The sequence below is a fragment of the Thamnophis elegans genome, chromosome 6, assembly GCF_009769535.1.
Source record: "Thamnophis elegans isolate rThaEle1 chromosome 6, rThaEle1.pri, whole genome shotgun sequence".
In the NCBI taxonomy this organism is placed as follows: domain Eukaryota; kingdom Metazoa; phylum Chordata; class Lepidosauria; order Squamata; family Colubridae; genus Thamnophis; species Thamnophis elegans.
In genome coordinates, this window is record NC_045546.1 from 44,398,961 (window position 1) to 44,424,294 (window position 25,334).

The window sequence follows — 25,334 nt, forward strand, 5'->3', positions numbered from 1 at the left end:
GTTTTCATCCAGCTTTATATTCATTTGGAAGACCAGAAACTAAGGTAAGATTCAGGTTAGGTTTCTGAATAGAGGAGCAAGAATTTGGTGATTGGCACCATTGAGGTCACTTTTCTATTTATATTGACATTTTGTATGATAGGAAACACATGTTAATGTGTTATATGAATTAATATATATGCATTGTAATTATATAGCTTATAGATTTGTTATAATTTTAATTATAAACACACGCACATAACATACATACATACTGTATATGTATATATACTGTGTGTATGTATATATATATATATATATATATATATATATATATATATATATATATATATATATACTGTATATATAACTAACATACATACATACATATAAATATATATTATGTATGTATGTATGTACGTATACACATACACACACACACACACAGAATCTAATTTTAAAGAATTATCTTCTGTTCTCCTAGGCCACCCAGAGTTGCTTGTTTTGTGAAATGGATGATTATATAAATTAGTAAAATAAATAAATAAATGAACTATCAAGTCAACCTAATCTATTTCAAACTTTTTGTTTGTTTAGATATGAAATACGTGATGACCACACCTTGAAAATCCGGAAAGTTATGGCAGGAGACATGGGTTCTTATACTTGTGTTGCAGAAAATATGGTTGGAAAAGCAGAAGCGTCAGCAACTTTAACAGTCCAGGGTACTATTTTTTAAAATATATTAATATCATTTTAAGACTAAAATAGATAGGTGTACATGGCAGATGCATGGATAGAATAAAAGCACATTATTTCATTATCAAAAATCAGAAAGATCATTATGATCTAATTGCAGATTTCTGTTATGTAAAGTAGTGTACTATGACATTATGAGTTATGTTTCATAATGGAAATAACCTAAGTACTTCAGTATTCTTTAAAATATATTGTTTAAATAACAATAACAAAATAATTAATGGAAGGATGAATCATATGACTTATTTCTTTGTGACTTACAATATCTAGGTTCTAGTATTATTCAACTTTATAATAACTTTTATATCTCATCAGTAATGGCCAAAAGACACTATAATTTCCTAGTAGGGAGTATCTAAGAATCTTATCAAAGATGTAATTTAAAAACATATTTTATATGTATAATCTACTATATGTATTATCTACAGACTTACACATGTTCTTGTCTAAAACAGAAACAAAATAATGTTTTTTCTGTTTCTTAAGAAACAAGGTATTTGTTAAAATAACAATTCCAAACTATAGTTACAATAATTTCAGATATTAATAAGAGAACATAGTTGACAAAAATATTGTTTCTATTGTAGTATAAATGTCTTGCAGAACTCAGTTAATATATTAAGATAAGCAATAGACACACACATTGTGTATGTACGTATATAAGGGTATATATATGCACACATACTGTACATACACACACACATACACACATAAACCTTCTAAATGTTCACTCTTTAAGTAATCATTTGCTTTTTTTTTTGGCTGAAGGCTGGCAATGCTCTTATATAATTTTGTCTGCAAGCTCATTTAATTTCATCATCTGATTTGTTCCCATTTTCTCACAACCTAGTTTGCACATAGTAATATACACTTTCTCTCAAAACTGTTTAAAAAAATCAGGATATAAGATCAGAGTGTAAGCGTTCTATGCTTAATATATTGAGTTTTTTTAAACAAATACTAAATATAATGATACTATAAAAATCAAGGAAAAAACGATGGTATTGAATCAGTACCATTGATGTTAAAAATCTTTTTCTGTCTTATCTTCCATTCTGTTCTATAGCACAGAACTAAACGTTATTTGAGCCCTTGCTATAGTTGTTTTATTTTCTGATTGAAATATTTTATACACTAAAGTGGACCAAAATTATTTTCATGAAAATTTGATATTATTAGCCCAAATTTGAAAACTTCAGTGCTCCAAATTTGAAAAATTCAATGCTCCAAATTTGGAAAGTACTTGACAGTTTTTAAAGAATTTTATTACAGGTAGTTCTTACTTCACAACCATTTATTTAGCAATTGTTCAAAGTTACAATGTGGCAGGAAAAAGTGATTTACAATTGGCCATTACATTTATGACCATCACAGTGTCCCTTAATCATATGATCTCAACAGAGGTACATGGCAACTGTTCCACATGTACACTGGTCATCACATTTTCGACCTTCATTGTCTGCTACTGTCAAGCAAAGTCATGGTAACATCACTTGACAATCAGAGGTGATTTGCTTAATCAATACAACAGCGGACTGCTGCAACTGCAGTTGTTAAGAAGGTTGTTCACATGATGTTTCACTTAACAACTGCTTCACTTAGTGATTGAATTACTAGTCTCAATTATGGTCATTAAGCAAAGACTAGGGGTATTGCAATTATATGGTCTTTTATACTATATAACTGTATTAAAGATGTTTGAAATAAAAACTCTTCAGATACTTGCAAAGTTTTATTTAGATCTGACCTTTGGGAAAGGTTTCTGACATGTCACACTTTTCCCCCTCACTTTGATCAAGATAAGATTTTTTTAGTTTATCATGATAAAATCTAACTCTTGTCAAAAGCATCATGGCCTAGAGCCATGATGCTTTCTTTTCAGTAACAGAAGTAAAAGTGTATCTACATGCTATAAAATGGTACTCCTGAAAATTCAAAAAGAAAGTTGAGGTAGTTGGAATGTTCAATAACCAGTATCTGATACATAGAGTTGGAAGGGACCTTTGTGGTCTTCTAGTCCATCCCCTACCCAGGGCAAAAACTAATTCCATCATAAGCAAATGGTCGCCGATATTTACTTAAAAATTTCCAGGGATGAAACTTCCAGTTCAGGAGACAAGCTATTCCACTGCCTAATAATATTAACAATCAGGAATTTGACTGTAAGTATGGATTGCACAGTGATTGTGCCCATTCTGTTATTTGGCCGCAATTATGAAAAGTTTCTGTGCCCCCTTGCTTCAGAGTGTAGAATAGTTTGAAATGGCTTTGCTTCATAGCAACTATGAACGTGTCAGAGGCAATGTTGGCTTTGCGTCACACCAGACTAAATCTGGTTTTAGAAACATGAGATGTGATCTGATAATTGAGGATACTGACATCTGACCTTTTCAACAGTCAAGTCACTTCCTGGTAGAACTGCAGATTGTGAGTATCTTGCAGTTTGCAAAGGCAAAATACACATTTGATTCACTTCAAGTATCTGATGTATCATGGAGCTTTTCAAAAGATGCTTAGGAATTTTCCTGACAATCTAGTGAGCAGTTCTGTCATCAGTGATGAAAGATGACCAGTGATCTTGATCCATGATGCCAATTATCAGATTAATCTATGAAGAAAAATCTGCTGCTTTATCCAGTTTTTGTCTTCTATCTGTTCTGTGTATTTTTGTAACTGCTTATGATTCAAGCATTCCATTGGCATCTTCAACTGAACTTCAAAAACTTTGCTATGATCCATAAAGGCTTCTAAATAAACATGACCCAGGCTTGTCCTCAATGCAACTAAAAAATAAAAGCAAGTTAAAAGAGCCATGCTAGCATTAGATCAAAAGCAAATCGTATCTGTCTGTGTTCAAGTCCTTGCAATAAGGTGGCAATAAGGGTTGTGTGTTATTTTTCACTCTTCATCTGCATTTCAGGAATAGATCACATTTTAGAATGATCCAGACCCTTTGGGGCAAAGTGGGAGGGGGGAGACATCTGTGAAATGTCCAATTATGCTGAAGATAATCATTTAGATTTCTTCAAGTCTGAATAATAACTGGGTGAACCCAGGTGAGAGGTGAAGTAAAACGGGTAACATCTTGCAATATGATCTGGAATTTATTTGGACTTGGAAATCTGCTGGAAAAATTTTTTTTTACAGTTCTTAGAGAAACATCAGACATAAAAGGGCCAAGTGAGCTTCTGGGGCACTGAGATCAATATTGTAGGAATCAAAACCTTAAACTTATTCAGTTTTCATCAAGTTTGTAGAAAGATTATATTTGTAGATGTGTTTTATTAATTTTATTCTATACCATTCTCTGGTATATAGTAATACCATAAGTATTAAAATTGTTTAACTATTAGCATTAAACAATTTTTAAAAATGTTTTAAATACATGGCAAACACTTTACTTTTGAATAATAGCTAAAAAAGCTATATTAAACAGATTTCACAATAATTGTATTGTATATTTTTATTCTGATCCTTTATTAATTCCCTAGTTTTACTGGGTTTGCTCTACTCAAAGACTATGGAGAGGGGCTTATGAAGGCACAACATTTATCAAATTAACCAACTATATAGTAAATACCGTGTTTCCTGAAAAATAAGACAGGGAAAAGCCTTATTGTAGAAATTCTTAACTTGACAATAGAATATTGCTATTCTGCAAATATTTAGCCTACTTATAGATTTAATTTAGTAGGAATAAGCAAATATCATAATATGAATATGAAGAACTATGCAGCTTAAAATCGTCTTGAATTTGGAGGCTTGTTTAGAAATTAGATGAGTCAGATTTCTTTGATCGCCAAAGGCTGGAGAGTATTTCTCTGACTCACTGACAATGGCAAAGAACTTGATAAAACAATAAATTCTCACTGCTTTAAATGTCTCCATGCTAAGCATAATTCATAGATTTATGTATGCTTTTCATAATCTTAAGGAGTTGGAATGGGAAAATTAAATCTACATAAGACATTGAATATTAGTGATAAAACTTTGTTCCTTTTTAAATTTTTAAATTCAAAAGATGTCTACAATATTCAGATGAATGTCATCAAAGCAAAATAGATGCATTTTTATAATCCTGGGTTATTCCCATATAAATGTGTATTTTCAGTATCCTTATTTTTTTTAAGTAAGTAGCATTATCAAAACTAATCACCTTTTATGTGCAATTTGCTAAAAATACTGGTTAAAATTATACATTCTATTGTGTCATTTATTTTATAGTACTATGTGTATTTAAATTCCTTATTTTACAGATAGAAACTAGACTTGTAACAATCTCTCAAATTCTTTCAAGTTTATAAACACTGATTCTTTCCTATCCTAACTATTCATTCAGTACTATGCATTTCTTCAGGGTAGTCTCGATTGTTTGTTTGCTTTAAACAGAATTCTTGTTTCTCTTACTAATTATAGTTGTGAAATATTATCACACTTATCGTGGTATATTATATATGCAAGCATACAGCAGATAGTTTATGTGTTAATTATGAACTCATGTTAACAGTAATTATATTTTACTTTCTGCCTAAAAGGGTAAAACTAAATGAGATCACGAAAAGGCTTAAAATAATTAGAGTGTCTTTCTTTTAGAACTGGATTTCACCATTTATAAATCAAAAGTTATATTAATTATTAGCTATTTCACTGATAAAATGAGTAGATTACTACTCATTTTATTATTTATGTTTCTGCAACAATCAATTATGTCTATCAAGTAGTGCTCTACTCTACTCTATACTATCATATGGATAGATTTCATCCAGAATCTGTAATGATTATATATACCCCTATGTGTACAATATATTCAGTGTTTTATTTATTCTATATTTATATATTTTCTATTATTGTTATTTTACATTTGATTTAAATTATCTTATAATTCATACAGTTGTAAACATAAGCAAAATATTTTGACCTCAGTGATTTATGGTAAAGTCTAAAATGTTATTTTTATACGTATCTGAATTATGTGAATTTCTGAATGGGAAAATATTTTTAAATAGAGTAGAGTACCAATATCTGTTAATTTTTTTGTAAATAGTGGCAGAATAAGGATGCACCGTTAGAAAATTTACTGGCATTAAATTGACATTCATATTGTAATGTTTATTAACCTGTATTTTAAATAGCAAATGGTAAAATTTGGAGGACTTAATCCAACTGTTTTCAAATGGAAAATAATGGGAGTAGGGAAAAAGAGGAACTACTGAATTACTGTAGTTTTAAAGAAAGTTGACTGCCTAATGTTTGCTCCCTCTGCTCATGTCTTCACCTGCTCAGGAACTGTATGTAACTAGATAGTTTAATAAGGATAAGAATTATCCTAGTTTTGGGGAAGAACTCAATGCAAATGAAGGCCAACACCAGCTAAAAAATTGAGATTTTTTTCATATTGTTGTATATATAATAATATACTTGTAGTTGAATCATGCTTCTCTTTCTTGTATATCAGATTTTAAAAACAAAATTTAAAAATTATGAGACACCTGCATAGAAATCCAATCACTTGTTTATTAGAAGTATAGATACCTTTACACTAAAATAAAATTCTTGCCTGTCCTTCATTTTTCATGCTTCATATTTCCAAGCCATTAAATGTAAGCATTCTCTAAAGCTAAGAGAGCTGTTTTTATAATGCCATCTATTTTCCTGCTGTTTCTTGTAAACCTTGAATATTTCCTTCAGATAAGTGGCATTTTTATAATTGCATCTTGCATATTTAAATATTTGTATATAAATTAGAGTTTTGATTGTTTATATCATGCTTTTTTGAAAAAAAAATAATTTTAGTGATTTAAAAGCACATTCATTTTATTTCATTTCATTTCATGTTTGAGTTTATTTATTCTTTGTTTTATGTTTTTGTTTTTCCTTTCCTTTCTTTTGTTTTAGTTGTATCTGGTAAGTTGAAATTTTATTGGCCATCTTCTAATCATCGTTATTCCTGTGACTGGATCATGTCTCCCCCTCTCTATCTATACCTTTTCATATCTGCCAACAAATCATCCTCCAACCTTCACTTGTACTGCCTGGACAGACCACAAAAGGCACATTCTACATGAAGTGTGGTAATTTTTGTGGCAAGCATCTAAGGTAATGGCTTGCTTACTTTTATTTTGCTTTAATTACTGCATTGTTACTTATTTTTGTTTATAAGTTCTTATTTAATTTTAATTTAATATATGTATTTTTCTTCAGCAAATCCCAAAATAAATGACTTTTTGAATATGCACCAATTTTTAAAAATAATGAAATGTTCCACATATAAAATAATCATTCTATTTTTACAGAAATACATTTTATTCTCCAGATTCTGTTATCCAACAGATGAAAAATCTTTTGCATTATTTAACTGACAAGCATCATTAAGAGCAATCTAACCAGAATTATTGACTTCAACTGATTAACTATGTTGATTCATTTACTAGTTTATCCAGAAACAAATTAATATTATCCCAGGATCAAATTGGTGAGAAAAGGTGGTTGTTGTGTTGGCTTCTAACATAACTTAAATGTTTACAAAGGAATGGTTTCCCATTTCTTCTTTCTAAATGAAGCCACTTTTACCCCTTAGAAAAATCTTTTTGATGATAATCCCAACATTGGTTTATTATCTCCTAGAAGCAAGGCAAACTATTTCCCATTCATTTTTAGTAGCTTTCCAAGGATGCAAGTGTACAGGAGGATATTTTTCATCCTAGTAATTTCCTTATTATAACATGAAAGCTATACAATTTTCAGAACTATTTAACTATAGAGTTAAAGAGTAGACAAGTCAATATATTTGATAAGGAGTAGCATTTGCAATCCTAATTTTAAAAAGTTAGAGATAATCTTAATCATGATGTTTACATATAAATAAAATTTGTTATATAAAAGATGAATGAATGAGTACATTAGAAATAGAGATAAAAACGCATTCACCGTCAACATTTGCAATAACAAGTAAAGTGTGTATATGCATACATTTCACATCACATTTGTCAGATAGTTATGGAATTTTCAAGTTAATATATTATTAAGCATACACATTGACAATTACTTCAACTAAAAGGAAAAATGGTGAAATTAGTCTAATAACAATATAGTCTTTTTAAAAACCATGTAAAAATACTCATATTAATATTTTTTCAATACTATCAAAATATTCTGAAACTCAGGATGGGTAACAATGGATTCCTTTAATAAACTCAATGAAAAGATTCAATAGAATATTAAGACAGTCAGGTAAGACAATAAAGAAGTGAACCTTCTTATTGTAGATCCTATAAGAGGAGAATCTGTGTTAGCCTATTGTAATCAAAAATCACGATACAATCACATTGACATAGGAGCTAAACTGTTGAAATTATGTATGCATTTAGGAGACTAACTAGCTAACAAGTGACAAATTAATAAACTCAGATCAATTCCTAGGCAAGAAATAGAGAGAGTAGAAAATGTACAGCAGAACACCCAGAGCTCGTTCAACAGATGGAAGCTTAACAAAGAGAGATTCAACCTTAAATTAAGGATAAATTTCCAGTCAGTGAAAACAATCAATTTGCCTGTTTGCGTGGCATGGCCTGGTTGCTGCCTTGCGGTCTACGGACCAGGGGTTGGGTACCCCTGGACTAGAAGACCTCCAAGGTCACTTCCAACTCTGTTATTCTGTATCCTGTAACTGCATTATTAATAAGATACAGCCAAACTGAATATGATTTGCATTTTTTTCAGGCATTATGTATTCCCATAGATGGAAACAGAAAGCCATCCAATCTGAAGCAGATATTTAAACAACAATAACAACAAACTCCATTGGGGGGAAAAAACCATGCTAATATACAAACCAATCTTACAACAAACACAACCTCCATGTACTTTTCCCCCATAATTTTATCAACACTACAATCAGAGGCTCCAATGGCTACACCTACAGGACTGGGCAAACTTACACATATATTTTTCACTAGTACATGATTACATATAATGCATGTATATATTCTTTACTACATTCATTCATTTGCCAGCAATGTTCTTATACCCTCTATATAAGACAAACAGGACAATATTTGCATAAATATTAGCAAAAAAGAAAAAAAAAGCCTCATCACTATCATTAATTGCTTTGGTATTTATAATCTGTTTCATATGCAACTTTTATCTGCAAAACCAGTCTGTCTTCTCCTCCCTTCTTCCCACCTTATCCCAATTTAAATTCTGTATTAGTTGAGCTACTCTGTGTAGCAGATAAAATGAGCTATAACTCACAGAAGTTTATCCTTTTACTAAATGATTTTGTTAGATTAATTTTTGATAAACTAGAAAAGCTTGTATTTGGTTTTCTCATAATTTGAAGAAGGAGAAAAATCTGAATTCCCTTGACCATTGCTTAGAGAAACAAAGCAAATCTACCTTAATGCATAAAATGATACAGCACAACCTGGAGAATTTGGAACTAATATGAAGTTCTCGATCAAAAACTTTCTTGGAAAAAATGTGTAAAAGTGCAGATTAAAAGAACAAAATGAAAGAAGAGCTAAAGGTGGACTAACAGTAGTTCTGAATTAAAACTATTAAATATTAGAACAATCAATCACACTACAGTTAGAAATAGGAGATGGATTTCAAATTGCTATATGTTTTTTAAATATCTGAATAACCATATGTAAGGATTGGTGTAACATCTTTCATTGAGTAGGCACTCAACCATGTTGTTCAATTACATTAAATTCCTTCAAATCAGACATCACACAAAACCAGAAGTAGCTTGCTATTTGTACCAGTTAGGCTTTTTATATCTTATGGGATCTTATATTACTACTGTAATATTGACATAACTTTGAGGAGATTTTTGGTAATATGTTGGCAATCTAACTTCTAATAATGTCCTGATCAATATCAGATCTCTAAATATTTATAGGGGTGTGATATTTTTATATGAACACACACATACACACACACACACACACACACACACACACACACACAAACACACACACAGCCTTAATACCAAAACTCAGAATACAAATTTACCATTTTAAAAAATAATAAAATGGAAGTTTTACAAGAAAAGTAGAGCAGGTAGTTGAGTAGTTGGTTGGTTAGTTTTTGAATTGCTCTTTTGAAATATGTTTGTGTTTCTTAAAAATTATTTATAAAATGATAGTCAAACAGCTTACCTTCACTTGTGGATCACACTATAATTTAACTGCATAATGTTAATTAATATTGAAAAAAACTCTCTCCCATAAAATAATGTAGAACTACCTTTTATTTAGGAAAAATGTTAACTATTTTTTAAAATAATATTTTCTTAAAATTCTAAAGCAGTGTTTCTCAACCTTGGCAACTTGAAGATGTCTGGACTTCAACTCCCAGAATTCCCCAGCCAGCGAATGCTTGAAGTCCAGACATCTTCAAGTTGCCAAGGTTGAGAAACACTGTTCTAAAGAAACAAATAATGTTGGCATGTCACTTTAAAGTATTACTATGTGTGACATTCTTGTAAGACTAAGAAGTATTTCAAGTTGGCTTAGACTTCAGTTGGCTTCTATGATACATTTATGTAGATTATTGGCAGCAATACAGAATATAGATGTAACAAATTTCTTCCAAGATATTAATTTTGTTTTTGTTTTTTACTATTCAGCTGAACTTTAAACCTGACTAGTTTCCATCCAAATACTAACCTGACCCTGCTTAGTTTCCAAACCCAGATATAAGCACTATTTTGCCACCTTTGGAGCTCTTCATTTGTCATTCTGATGCTGAATGTAATGCTCATATGCATGAAACTTGATTGAATGCAGTGGCACTTCTCATACTCTGCCATATTTGGAATAATTTCAAGAATCCACAAAGTAATGAAATATGAATTTGTTCTATCAATCTTCTTATAATTATTATCATTCTTCTACTCTCATTCTCATTATTCTATTATTCTTGCTTAAACTTATTATGCCTGTCCACTCCCAAAAACTCTGAGTGACCAAGATGATCAAAATACACCATTAAAGCAATTGAAACCTAACAACAAAACTTAACAGCCCAAGACTAAAAAGCATCCAAATGGACAAAGAAAGAAAAACCCATATTCATAAATACAATTAATCCCAAAATCAGACCTATGTTTAAGGCCTTGGGTGCTATACATAACTCTGGGGGATGGTCTTCTAACGGAATGCAATGTTGATGAATTCTCAATAGAAAAAAGGGGAGAGTCAAAGCATTTCTTTCAGATAGAAAAAAGGTTTTAACTTTTTTTCCTTTCCTTTTTGTTTCCTTTTATTTCATTTTGATACTATTCACTCTGTATGTTTGTGAATATCTCTTGCTCTGCACAACATATTATTTTAAAAAGGCTGCTTTTAATTTATTTTTTCTCTATTCCAGGTCAATTACATTAATATACTTAACTGCCGTAACTTAATGAAACCAGCATAATTTTTGACGTTCTGTTTATCATTCCACGTAGTGACCATTTGTATAAATAAAACAATTTGGACAATACTGGCAGTATTTATAATATGAAGACGAACAGATGTTTCAAATTTGCTTAATTTATATGCACTTTTTGTTTGAAGATGTTGACTAAGTAAATCAACAATTTAGTCTGCTTCATTATAGCTTTAATTTCATTCCTTTTCACTAATTACACACACACACACACACACACACACACCCCAAAAAAAATGGCTACAATTTATATAGCAACATTTCTAAGTCTCTGAGTTAAATTCAAAAATATTTGGTATCCATTTCTACATCAAAATCAAACCTATTATAAAAGCTTTTTAACTGATAGAAATTCTCTGCGTCCTTTGGCAAAAATCATCATATGAAACATTTTGGGAATCTGCAGAAAAGCTATAAAGTATTACGTTAAGCAAATTTTATAAGTAGTGAGCAAGAATATGTTAGTTTTAGCTTTCCTTTGTTATTCAACCATTATTGAAGTGGAACACAGTCTTCATCATAAAAAGAAAGTCGTTAGAAGTTAACCTGCAAGATATAAAGCAGCTTTCTTTTTAAACGTCTAACCCATTTTATTGTTTATTTCCATTAAAGTTTGATTAATGCTCTACATTGCTGAAGCCTTCCCACATCCCCTAGTTTTGTAACTAGAGATTTGTGTGTGTTTGCGTTTCATTTATTAAGCTCCATTAAATTTTTCAGCTGTTTCTCTTATTGAAATAGCAGCAACTCTTTAAGCTAACATGGCTAGAGAAGGGGGAGGGGAGAGAAAAGGGTTATCATTTTTTCTTAACATTTAACAAACAGGCAATTAAAGACATACAGCAGAGGCAAAAAAGAAACAGCCAAGTTACTTGTGTTGTATGTCATTTTTACTTGCTTTGTTTCTGATAAAACAATCCTGAGCATGGCCTAGCACCAACAAGACAGAGCAACATATGTTCAAATTGCATATTTCAGTTTCCACATGGAAATTTGATGTCAATTTCTGAAACAGCTAAAAATTAATTAAACCATGTTAGTAATGGATAATTGTGGTTTGACTTCATTTCTCCCTCAGAGCCACCACATTTCGTTGTCAAACCTCGAGATCAAGTAGCTACATTAGGCAGAACTGTCACTTTCCAATGTGAAGCAACTGGGAACCCTCAACCAGCAATATTTTGGCGAAGAGAAGGAAGCCAGGTAAAATAAACTGCAATTACATAATGTAAATAATTAATGAACAAAAGTTGAAACCAATTTTAATATGAAACCAATCTTATGACTGAATCCCAATTAAAGGGGAAAATAATCTGTAGATTCCTGAACAATCTACATAATAAATTGTTGATGATTCAGCAAATAAATATTTATTGATTATTGAAAAACAGTCTCACTATTCTCTTTCAACAGTGTAACAGTTTTAGTACATCATAATTTAAAATGGTAGAAGAATTCTGATTATAGACATACAATCCTATTTTTTTTGGGGGGGTCTTTCTGTAGGGACATTGTATGTATTGGCATGCAGAAATAATAAATGTATTGCTATATCAGCAAGTTAACATGTTCTATTTTTCTAAACAACTAAACAACCAAGGAAAAGTTGTTTCCTTTCCACTTATCTTTAGCATCAATTATCCGGATTCTGAATATTATATACTTATCATACATATATACCCATGTCTTTTATCAATTTGTCTAAAAAGAAAAAAAAGCATTTATATGTAAATGTGATACAGAATCTCCCAGTCTTTAGTAGTGCCACAAAACTTCATACCAGAAACTTCAGCTCTATGTAACAACATATGGATTTTATTAAGAAAAGACAAGTTTCTGTCAAATCAAGTTGACCCCTGGTGACTACAGGGCATACCTACTGTATATAGTTTTCTTCGCAATAGTGCAATCATAGTTTTTCTGTTGCTTTCTTCTGGGGTATTTTATCAACTTTCCAATATAGCCAATAGCCCTGATATTTTCTGATGACTTACTTTGTTTTCAAGATCAACCAAGCTTAACTAATCTTACCATATTTGTGTCTACTAATATATTCAATACCTGCACCTTGTTATACTTTTTTATATTCTAGAACTTACTGTTCTCCTACCAACCACCCCAGTCTTCCAACCGGTTTTCAGTCTCTCAGACGGGTGATCTTACAATTACAAATGTCCAGAGATCTGATGTTGGATATTATATCTGCCAGACTTTAAATGTTGCAGGAAGCATCACAACAAAAGCATACTTAGAGGTAACTGATGGTAAGTTTATGTTTAATTCCTAATAATGTAGCAGTAGTTTGGGAGTAAAAATTGACAATTCTGCATCTTTATGATTGTCTGATAAATAATTGCAAAGCTGGAAATCAACACCTTTCAAACTTTTGGTCTAATGCTTTTTGTTCATCCAACAAATAGATTCAGAGATGTTATCTCAATTTCATTTACCATTGCATGCCATAATGTTTCAATTACAGTTTAATATTTTGTTATACTATGTAAATAAGTAAGAAGAAATGCATGCATGTTTTCAGTTCTTTATTTAAAATAGAAAAAGTTGCAAAGTATCCATGTTTAGTTTTACAGTGTAAAATATTTATAATAATATAAATAATATTACCATTATCATTTTAATAGCAATAAAAGTTAATAATAATTTGGTATCAGATAATGTTTCATTATATTTTAATCCCAAATTAATTTTATTTTATATATTTATATTTCATATTTCTTAACCACCATCTCCCTTGGAAATTTGCTGTTGCTTAAATGATTTCAAAAGTGCTTCCATTTGTGAACATAATTTCTTCTTTTTCTTCTGCCAGTGATTGTAGACCGACCTCCCCCTGTGATTCGTCAGGGTCCTGTCAATCAAACTGTAGCTGTAGATGGTACTTTAATACTCAACTGTATAGCTACAGGCACTGTCATGCCCATAATCCTCTGGAGGAAAGATGGCGTCCTTATCTCTTCTCAGGATTCTCGAATCAAGCAACTGGAATCCGGGGCACTACAGATTCGATATGCAAAGGTAGCTTAAAATGTTTTTTTTTAGTATGTTTTCTTTGGAATTTGGCTTGAGGTTCTGAATGCTGCTCTCTGGTGACTTTAAAATGTATGAATAGAGTTATATAGCTATATTCTATTACCTTAGTTTCATCTGCACTCACGTTCTTTGTTCAATTTAAAGTGTGTTCTTTATATGAGTGCCTTCTTTATATGAGCACCTTTTTTTCTATCAAAATTTATATGTTTATTTTAACTCTTATTCATTAGGTAGCACATAAATCTGAAGAAAGTCAATGTGGTATATTGATTAATGTAGTAGACTAGGATAGAAAGACCCTGAGTTCAGCTCTTATTATTTTAAAAACTTGTTTAATTTTCAGCTGGGTGATTCTGGTCGGTACACATGTATTGCCTCAACCTCAAGTGGTGAAGCATCATGGAGTGCTTACATTGAAGTTCAAGGTAAATTAATCAGGATTCATGAGAACAAAAAAAAAACTTTAAATATAAGCTAATAATTTTTATGTAATAAAAACAACACATTAATGTGACCACAGTAGATTATAGGTCAAGCTCTTAGTAATAAATGCTTTCATTTTCTAGAATTTGGCATTCCAGTGCAGCCACCACGACCTACTGACCCTAATTTAATTCCTAGTGCACCATCAAAACCTGAAATTACTGATGTCAGAAGAAATACAGTAACTCTCTCATGGAAACCTAATTTGAATTCAGGTGCAACTCCAACCTCTTATATAATAGATGCCTTCAGGTATTATGCCTTTCATGTATTCTAGTTGTGTTTCTTTTAAGACTATTAAATCAGAGGCATGAATCAACCTGTTTGGTTTATATATTCTGTCTTCTTAGCCATGCAGCTGGTAGTAGCTGGCAAACTGTAGCAGAAAATGTGAAAACAGAAACATTTGCAGTGAAAGGACTGAAACCAAATGCCATTTATCTGTTCCTCGTTCGTGCAGCCAATGCATATGGAATTAGTGATCCCAGTCAGATATCTGACCCAGTGAAAACCCAAGGTAAAATGTGTGTGTAAAACACATATAATTATTATATAATTATAGTGGGGGAAGGATTGATACAAGAAATCATATGACTCAATTTTAGTCAATACAATTTGGAGAAACCTTAGTAAATTTTCTTTTAGATAAAAGAATGGAAGTCAAAATGTACAATTTTTTTCTCTCTGAAGAAACTATGAAGACAGAACAACTTGTAGAGCACTAACACATAATACATATTGATGAAATAAAACAAAGCTTGTATAAGTACAATTGTCAAGATAATATGAGGCAATACAGTGCAGTAGAATCCAAGAAATAGATACAATGTAAGAAATATATCTATGTGATGTCAAACACATTAGGACAACTCCAGTACTGCCTCCTTTGAATTATATTGCCTGCCTAATGATTTAGATATCTGTATTCCCATATTTGAAAGTATGCATAGTTCTGCTCAGAGTATCTTGTATAGGATACATATTAAGAAAGTTAAGGATTTTGGTTTTTGCTTGCATTTACTAATTAGGTACTTTTCACTGTTTATAATTCATTTACAATATTTGTTGTATATGATATTAATATTTAAATGTTTACATAGACTTAGATATGACATTTTTTATTCCGCATTACAATATTAATTCCTCAACTCTCAAATTCAACTGATTAGATATTGGTGCTAAAATTGAGAAAAGGTGATTAGTACATGCAAATTTGTTTTTCAACACTTTTCATACATGTCTGATAATTTGTTAAAATTGTTGCAGATGTTCCACCAACAAATCAGGGTGTGGATCATAAACAAGTACAAAGAGAGCTGGGTGATGTTGTCCTACATCTCCATAATCCAACAATTCTTTCTTCTTCTTCTATTGAAGTTCACTGGACAGTAAGTACAATAACAGCAGCAACATGGAGTGGCCAATAGAAAGACAACTCTCAAAGAATACCAAAATGCAATGATGCATTGCTGATCCTTTCCCCTTTATTACTTTAATGTGAGATACAGTTGAATATTCTTAGTAACCGTGAATTGTATTTAATGAACTTTGGTTAGGGTTGGAGATTGGCAGAACAATCAGAAGTAAAAGGGTAAAAGTTAAAATCCACCACGGGGATGGATTAATTATTTTTATATTCCACTAGTAATCTATCCATTTCTGTCCATTTGATTCAGTGCTATGCTCAAAGCACATTTACATTTAGGCTGTCTTTAGTGCTAATTATAAATACATTGTTTGCTAAATTTATTCCTAAATAAATTTAAAATGTAATTAATAAATAGATCTTTTCCTTTGTAGTGTTCATTTCTATTATTTTTGTTTTCAAAATACCTTGTGGGTTTTACTATTTCTGAAAAATTGCTTAAGCTAAGAAATATTGACTTGATCATATTTAGCCAAAGAATAGCTCTGGATTTATAAAAGCAAAATTTGCTTCAAGTCACATTTAACTCATAGTGACTTCTTGGAAATAATACATAAGTAGCTACCATTGCTCTTCTGCATACCTGGGATTCACTGGCAGAATCCCACTTCAGAACCTGCTTAGCTTCCAAGATCATCAAAGTGTTGCCACTTGCTAAATTCTACATTTATATGAGAAAGCAACTTCCCTTTAAATTCTGGTCTGAATCTACTAATGCGGTCAACTAGTAAAAAAACTAAAATGAATGCCTGGCTGTCTGAAATTATTGCAGAACCCTATTACATTCTGCCATTATTTAATAAGATTTGTGTATGCTCTTTTTACTTGCAAAGTAATTTGATAACTTTACTCTTGAAAGCTGCTGAAGAATGCTCATACTTTACACACTATATTGAAAACATAACCATGAGAAATTAAGTATATAAGTAATGTTTGATGACATGGTGTTATATATATATACACTATTTAACATGCATGTTCTGTCTTTAATGTTAGGTTGACCAACAATCCCAATATATTCAGGGATATAAAATTTTGTACAGGCCAACATCTTCATCTCAAGGGGAATCTGAATGGTCAATTTTTGATGTAAGGACACCAACAAAAAACAGCATTGTAATTCCTGAACTCAAAAAAGGAATGAACTACGAAATTAAGGCTCGACCTTTTTTTAATGAGTTTCAAGGAGCTGACAGTGAAGTGAAATTTGCCAAAACTTTGGAAGAAGGCAAGTAGTATAACTGCCTTATGATTTTTTTTAAGCATTTCTAACTCAGATTCATTATGGAATTTCTTTTTTTTTAATCTTTCTCCTTATATTGATGACATGTATCAACTGCTAAGTAGCCCTGAATTTCTTTTTGCTATATTGATGATTGCTTTTTTTTTCTTTTTAAGTGTTCAGTTATGCAACAATTTGGACTTTATCATATTTGGTTCAGTTTACAAAAAAACACTATATCAGAAAAATGTAAAAGTAAATATTTTTAAAAAAAATTAAATCTCTCTCCCTCCGTCCCTTCCTCCTGTCCAGCACTTGATATTGCAAGATACGTTTTGGGATTATTAGACTTAAATGTATCTTCTTAAATGACATCTTTAGTGATAGTAAAATGATAGTAAAAGTACTGTTTTGATCATATATATTCTTTCTTCCAAAACCAGCTCCAAGTGCCCCTCCACAAAGTGTTTCAGTCACCAAGAATGATGGAAATGGCACTGCAATTGTAGTAACTTGGCAGCCTCCCCCAGAGGACACACAGAATGGAATGGTTCAGGAATACAAGGTGATATACAGTTGTAACTTGGAAAATTATTGGGAGTTATTTATATGGATTTTTTTTTGTGGTTACTTAGCTCCATCTGGTGGTAAAAATCAGTATATTGTACAGTAACACTTTTCACAAGGACTTCAATATATTTATAATGTTTTTATATTAAAAGAATATTAATGATGATATTATATAGTAACAAATTTGTTCCTTAGAATTACTGTTTATAAGTTAAAAAGCTATTGAAATAAAAGACTGTGAATGCTGAAAAATTAGCTGTACAAAACTGAATTCAAATAAATATCCTGGGTTAAAATATACTTTTAATTAATCTTGCAATTTTGCAAATAATTCGAGATATAATACTAAATAATATTGTATAGTTTCTTTCAAGAAAAAAATACAAATCTAGTTCTAGATTAAATATCAGTATTAGGGTAGGGCTGAATATTTAACATTCCACACTATTGAGAATATAAATTTGATATTTCATTTTCCATTTGTGAGTTGCCTTTCAGTTAAAACTTAACATTGTTAAAGTGGACATTAATGTCAGTGAAAAATTTAAAGTAAGATTTTAAAGTGCTTAACTTTTAATTTTCATCTTCAACTTCCCAAGTACTGCTTTTGAAGAATGAAGATTTTAGAAAGTGCCAATTGGGAAAGGTTGATTTAAGTTAAATTCCATTTTTAAAAAAACATATTTAAAGGAGAAATTAAGGGGTGTATCGTGTGACTGACTAATTAAATCAGATTAGATTCCAAGTTTAGTTCTTGGAAAAAACACACAGTACAATAGGACAATTTCAATCAGCTTTAAAAAAAGTATTCTTCAGTACAATTTTGCAATTTTACTTGTAGCACATCTATAATCATCTAGTAAATTAAATATCCAGAGAATTTATTTTTCTTATAAAAGTCCATGTAATCAAATTGTATTTATGTTGGATGACTTTCAACATGGTGAAATTATTGTGTTGTATTTACCTCTTTTGTTTTTAAATTTTATAAGTTCTAAAAAATCTAATAGGAATTATTTGTTTCAGGTGCTTTTGTTTAGCATTTCTCCAGCTTTTAAAATATTAGTGATCCTGCAGAATTAACATTCCAGGATGTCTACCTTGCTGAATACATCCTGCTTTGGCTAAGTTTTTCTAAGTTCAGAAGGAGGCTCAACCTTAGTATTTAAATGATTAATATGTAGGCAGCATTAATTGGGGCTACAGGGTAGACTATAAGATGGCAAAACATCCCAGCTTTAAATAATAAAAAATACTTTATTGTTGCCAAAAATTTTTACAAGAGTCAAGTTGAAGACATTTGTGCCTCATTTATGAACTGACAGTACTTAGACAAAGTATGTGGGCCGTGGTAAGATGCTGGGCCTGCACACCACTGAAGTCAGTGACTCAATTCCTGGGAGCGAATAAACCACATAGGGACAAGAAAAGAGCCTCCCCTGAATGCCTACTAGCTTCAGGCATCCCATGGGGAATGATAACACTGCCTGGAAAAAATCCTTTCCCAGAGGGAGCCAGCCATCTCGGCGATCCCCGGATAATACGTGCCATATGCAAAAAAAAAACCAACAACTCTTAGACAAAAAGAGTTGTAGTCCTGTTAGTATTTAAATGGAAGAATACCAGAAAATCTCAGGGCAATAAGTTAATTTGGGAAGTTGTGGGAAATCAAGATAGTGGAATACTACTTATGTATTATGCCAAAAAAATCAATGAAGTTACCAGGAGTTTAGTTCCACTCAAAGACACTTAATTTTTACACCTCTCCTATTTGTATTAGTAGATCATTATTAACAAGTCTTATTGTTGATTATGTTCCATTGAAATGGTGGAGATGTCTTAATATTCTAATCTAACAAAAATAATTCAATAGTATTTGTATACAACATATAGATCTTCTTCAGATGCAGTGAACAAAATTTTACTTCAGACTTCATTTCCAAATAGCATAAAAATATGTTGTCTCTGAAACAGGCTGAACAACTGACTAAATTTACATTATTTGCAGTTATGCAAAAGACTGATACATGATATCAATTTAGCAATTGCATAAAATTGAATTTAATAGACAGCTGGTTTTTACATTATCCTTTCAATTTATTATATTTTTATGGTGATTCTTTTGTAAATAATTTCTAAAAAGAAATTACTAATGTGAATAACACATATTTTGATAACATGTTCATTTTGCAGTTTCTTTCAATTTTTACAGATATAATTTCTTTGTAAATATCAGGTGGTAAAAATCCAATATATCAAGGAGTTCTAGATTTATGGACTACTGACATTTACTCCAATAAATACCTACACTAGAGAAATCATGCATTTTTAAAAATAAATCAGTTATCCTATTGACTTATATAGTGCTATTTTTATCAATTTCTTAGCAGCCTTTACAAATGTGTATTAACATAGCTAAATTCATCTTTATATGTAAAGCAGAAAATGCCATTTGGTGCATTTTGTTCCATGAAGAAAAATATTCTTTTTTTATTCGTTCTAGGTTTGGTGCCTTGGAAATGAAAGTCGATACCATATAAATAAGACAGTGGATGGCTCTACATTTTCTCTAATAATTCCATCTCTAGTTCCTGGTATTAAATATAGTGTTGAAGTAGCAGCAAGTACAGGAGCTGGAGCTGGAGTGAAGAGTGAACCACAATTTATTCAGTTGGGTGAGCTATTTTTAATGCTTTGTTGAACATTTAGATTTTTATATAGTGTAATGAAGATTGGCATGTTCTCTTTTGTCTGTACAGAATAAGGAACAAGCATAACTTGCTTTGAAAAAGAATGTTTTTCTTTGTTATGTAGCTATTAACCAGAGGTGGTATTTAGCAGGTTCTGACCAGTTCTGAGAACTGGTAGCAGAAATTTTGAGTAGTTTGGAGAACTGATAAATATCACCTCTAACTGGTCCTGCCCCCATCTATTCTCTGCCTCCCAAGACCCAACTGATCAGGAAGAAATGGGGATTTTGCAGTATCCTTCCCCTGGAGTGGGGTTGGAATGGAGATTTTACAGTATCCTTCCCTTGCCATGACCACCAAGCTATGTCATGCCATGCCCACCAAGCCACAGCCACAGAACCAGTAGTAAAAAAACTTGAATCCCACCACTGACCTGAATTGTACCAGTAGCTAGTGGTAAAAATAAGGCAGTCCAGCAAGCATGCTCTGGTTTTATCTGTGGTTCCAAAGCTTAAAGTACCATATCAGATGGAAACTATAAGTAGGGCACAGTCTAAGGAAACAGGTTACAATTTCAGTTTTTCTTATAAAGCTCCCATCAACAGCCTACCCTAGACTGATTTAGCACTCTTAATGGTGGTTACTATAATGGAGAATGTTTCTCACAGAATGTTACCCTGCCATTCAATCCTTTAATCCTTATTGGTTGTCTTGGTTAGAAGATTAGACCTGAGATGTTAAGTTGAATTATTTGGATTTCTATGCTTGGGGTAGTTTTCATCCCCCTCCTTTTTTAAAAAAATTTTTTTTTTCCTATTTTCTAACTAAAATGGCCCTTTAAATGCTACAGAGTTGCTGAGGAGCAAACAGAAAGCGTTTTCATTAGTGTGCGACCATAGCCTTTCAAACCAGAAATAAGAATGCCATGTTTTCTTTAAGTCTGGTATAAAGGAGGTTATTGTTTTTGCCAAAATAAAAGTTAGTACCCTTCCATGGTAGGTTCAGTGCTGAATTACATACATACATGCACTATAATCAACAGTAGATGAAGCATCAAATAAATAACTGTTAATTATTTCCTTATAGCTCTTCTGGAACTGTTCAGGAGACAGGCTTTGAGGCACATCATTTTTCTAATACAAGGAAGTCATAAAACAATTAACCTATGTGCATGTATTAGAAGCTTCACTCAAATAATTATACATTTTAAGTGTATGCTTCATGTCTGAGACATCCCAAATGTAATGAATGTTACTGCTGTAACAGCTCCCATTATGAAGTGTATTTTGTGAACTAATTAACATGGCTTTTGTGATAATATGCCAGCAAATGCAAATAACTGAACTCCCTAATGTTCTTTTGTGTTAAGCTGTAACCCCTACAGTGGACTGACTAGAGCCTCACTAATGCTGTTAGAGTTTGCCTCTCTCTGTGTGTATGTGTCTCTGTGTGCAATTTTGAATATTTTATATTTATATATGTTTCAATGTTTTAAAATGCCCAAGAAAATGTGCCCAAGCCTTTGTTCAATCATGACATTTACACATCATTCATCTGAAAAGGTTTGAAAAGTTAAATAATTTATCTTCTTGTCAGAATGAATTCAGAAATTAAAGAATGTATGTTTTCATTGGTTAAAGTTAGTTACTTTTTTATTTCAAATGTTAAATTTGAAAACTTTAAATTGAAACATTGAAAAGTTTGGATGGATGCATATTTCATGCATAATGGTATTATAATATTCAGTAGAAGTATTATGCAGATTAATGTTTCATTTATTATAAGATTTTATAAGGAAAACCCCAAAATTGAGTTGTGATTTTGTAGCATTAGGAAGCTATAACTGTAATGTTATGCTCATAACATAGGAAACTATGCAAATATCTAGTGTAAACTGAATATCATTATCATTATGTTAATTAGCTCACTAATATGTGCCATTAGAGCGAAAGAGATTCCAGGAGAGTTTTTTGTGCTTTGACATACTTGAGATACTTACTGAAATAACTGTGCATGTAGAAGTTTGGTTTGGTATATCATTTTATTTGTTTTGTAACATTTTCATTTTTTTAATATGACTACTTGTGCTTTACAATTAATTAATAGCAAGTGTTAATGTAACAGGAAAAATATATTTCACTGAAAATATTTTTGAAGATATTAAGTAAAGTAAAATTTTAAAATGGAAGGTATTATATACTCCATGATTATAAATGTGTACAATGAACGGTTCAGTGAATAAGTCAATGAATCAGGTTACAATAATAAGATATGATAATGGTGAAATACTTTTTTTCTTGAATGAATATATTATATATTATAAGCATATATTATAAGATGTATACATATTTGTAAGAAAACATTGATGTGTGTGAGTATGTGTATATGTGTTTTACACAGAATGCCAGTTTGACTTAGCCACAGCATAACAGCTTTACTAAAGTTGTGTCTTCCTCTGAGCTGTAATAGCTAATAAAAAATGATTAGAAATTATAGAAGCTGAGCTCTAATATATCTATATATTATATATAGGGAACCAAATTGAGATAAACTATTTATGACTGCTTGAATTAACCAGATTCTAAATTCTAAAACAATAAAAGACATACAAACAATTACAAATATTATAGTAATGCATAGAAAGAATTAGTTTTTTGAAAACAGTAATTTATATTACTGTTAAATTCAGTTTATGTAACATTAGAATTTTATTTATTTATTTAAGAACATTTGTATGACTGCCCACTCAGTAATTCTGGGCAGCTGTGCAATCTATATGATATAAAATGCCTAGTCATCATTATGGCTTCAAAATTATATCATATACATTATATAAAATAAAAAATTTCATACATAAAGAAATAAATTGTGGAAAAGATTGTCAGCTGCTTATGTATTACAATGCTTTTTGTTGTTAAGCTGATGCGGTATACATCTATCTCTATGTTTATGCGATTTTTATTTTAGTGAAAATGTTAATGTTTGTATCAACACAAAAATGTTTAAGTAATATGGCAGAAATAGCTAAAGCACTCCAAATGTAATCATAGTTTTCTAAATTGTATCAGTTTGTTTGCCATTTTATTAAATATATCATAGACAGAGAATAATGAATAATTATAATATTGTGCATTTCTTATAAGTAACATTTTATTTCTAGAAGCAAACTTGCAATATTGTAAACTTCTTCTTTCAGATTCCTATGGAAACCCTGTGTCACCTGAAGACCAAGTCAGTTTAGCTCAGCAGATTTCAGATGTTGTAAAACAGCCAGCGTTCATTGCTGGAATTGGTGCTGCTTGCTGGATTATTCTTATGGTTTTCAGTATTTGGTTATATCGCCACCGAAAAAAACGGAATGGTCTTGCCAGTTCTTATGCTGGTATAAGAAAAGGTATTTTGCTGCAGCTTTTATAAATATAATTGATTTATCTCCATCCCTAAAATCTAGAAATTATTTAAATGAACATTGACAATTTTTCTGAGACCTTTAGTTTTTAAAATGTGTCATAATTTCTGTTTTAAGAAAAAAATGGATTGAATTATTAATTTCTTAGATTATGGTTTCTTTCTAGGACAAGAATATATTATTATCAATAATTTACATTACTAGTGTATTGAAACATTGAATAATTAAATAATAAAGGACTTTATTTTAATATAAACAAGTGTATTAACACTTTGATTAGTGTAGGATTAGTAATGGTGGCCTGATTAGAAGCCAGAATAGAGGCAGAAATAAGAAATGGGGGAAATATTAGCACATATATTTTTAAAACAGTAGAATAAAAGCAATAACTAGAGGGAAAGATTAAAGGTTGAAAGACGGTAGTACTATGTAAACTCAAATAGTATTGTGATTGGCATTAAAATGAAACATTGAAATATTGAATAACTACTTTAAAACAAAAATGTATGTTAACACTAGGATCCCAAAAACTTTTAAAAAAAGAATTTATATTACTAGTATATTAATTTAAACACATTTTTCCACTGCTTCAGCAGAGAAAATGTGATTAATCCCAGTGGAATGTGATACTAGTAACTATACTGCATTTTCATCAATTTATATCTCCAAGTAATTTACAATAGCAGCTTCGCATAGGTTACACTATATTAATTGTATGTATGAATATCAACTTTTTTCATTTAACAGTGATGGCAACTATCAAGCCTGTCACAGCTGCAGTAGACACATTAAACAAATTATGCAAGCTTATTTTTTGCCCCTGTTACCACCTGGAAATCTAGGCACAGCTAGGAACATTAAAAACTAGATACAATCTAATAAAAGACAGATGTGCTTATAGGTCCCAGGCTATAAGTCTGCTAAAATGACTTAAATGCTGTGGGAATTTTGGGGAATCTTTTTTTTTAATAACCATGTTTTAATTAGAACCACATGTGGAGTAAGTAGCAGGATTTATCTCAAAGAAAGAGCTGAGTTTTACTACACTGTAGTAAATGTCAACTTTTCAAATTGACCCTACATATACAACAGACACCAAAAGTATCTAAAAATATAAAAGGAGTTATTCATCAAAAAGAGATGAACTTGATATAGTGGTTCTCCTTAAAAATCTTCCTGAAGTTGACTTTTGGTAGACTCAACTGTTGGAAGAAAACTGTTACACTTATATGGAATAGTTAATGCTTGGCATCCAATATTAATATTGTACTCTCTCAATAATATGAAGAAAAGGTCACAGAGTTGCAT

General features: G+C 31.0%; 1 protein-coding gene across 3 annotated transcripts in view; it reads left to right on the forward strand.

Moving 5' to 3' along the window:
- Positions 1 to 25,334, forward strand: part of ROBO1 (roundabout guidance receptor 1) — a 229,848-nt gene that overhangs the window by 164,139 nt on the left and 40,375 nt on the right. For all 3 annotated transcript variants that reach the window (XM_032220175.1, XM_032220177.1, XM_032220176.1), the window contains exons 6-18: positions 577 to 704; positions 6,634 to 6,642; positions 12,257 to 12,381; positions 13,271 to 13,442; positions 14,006 to 14,211; positions 14,570 to 14,651; positions 14,793 to 14,961; positions 15,060 to 15,226; positions 15,976 to 16,097; positions 17,132 to 17,363; positions 17,801 to 17,922; positions 20,431 to 20,602; positions 23,814 to 24,011. In XM_032220175.1, coding sequence (XP_032076066.1) covers positions 577 to 704; positions 6,634 to 6,642; positions 12,257 to 12,381; positions 13,271 to 13,442; positions 14,006 to 14,211; positions 14,570 to 14,651; positions 14,793 to 14,961; positions 15,060 to 15,226; positions 15,976 to 16,097; positions 17,132 to 17,363; positions 17,801 to 17,922; positions 20,431 to 20,602; positions 23,814 to 24,011 — 1,904 coding nt within the window. The remainder of the gene's footprint in view (positions 1 to 576; positions 705 to 6,633; positions 6,643 to 12,256; positions 12,382 to 13,270; positions 13,443 to 14,005; positions 14,212 to 14,569; positions 14,652 to 14,792; positions 14,962 to 15,059; positions 15,227 to 15,975; positions 16,098 to 17,131; positions 17,364 to 17,800; positions 17,923 to 20,430; positions 20,603 to 23,813; positions 24,012 to 25,334) is intronic.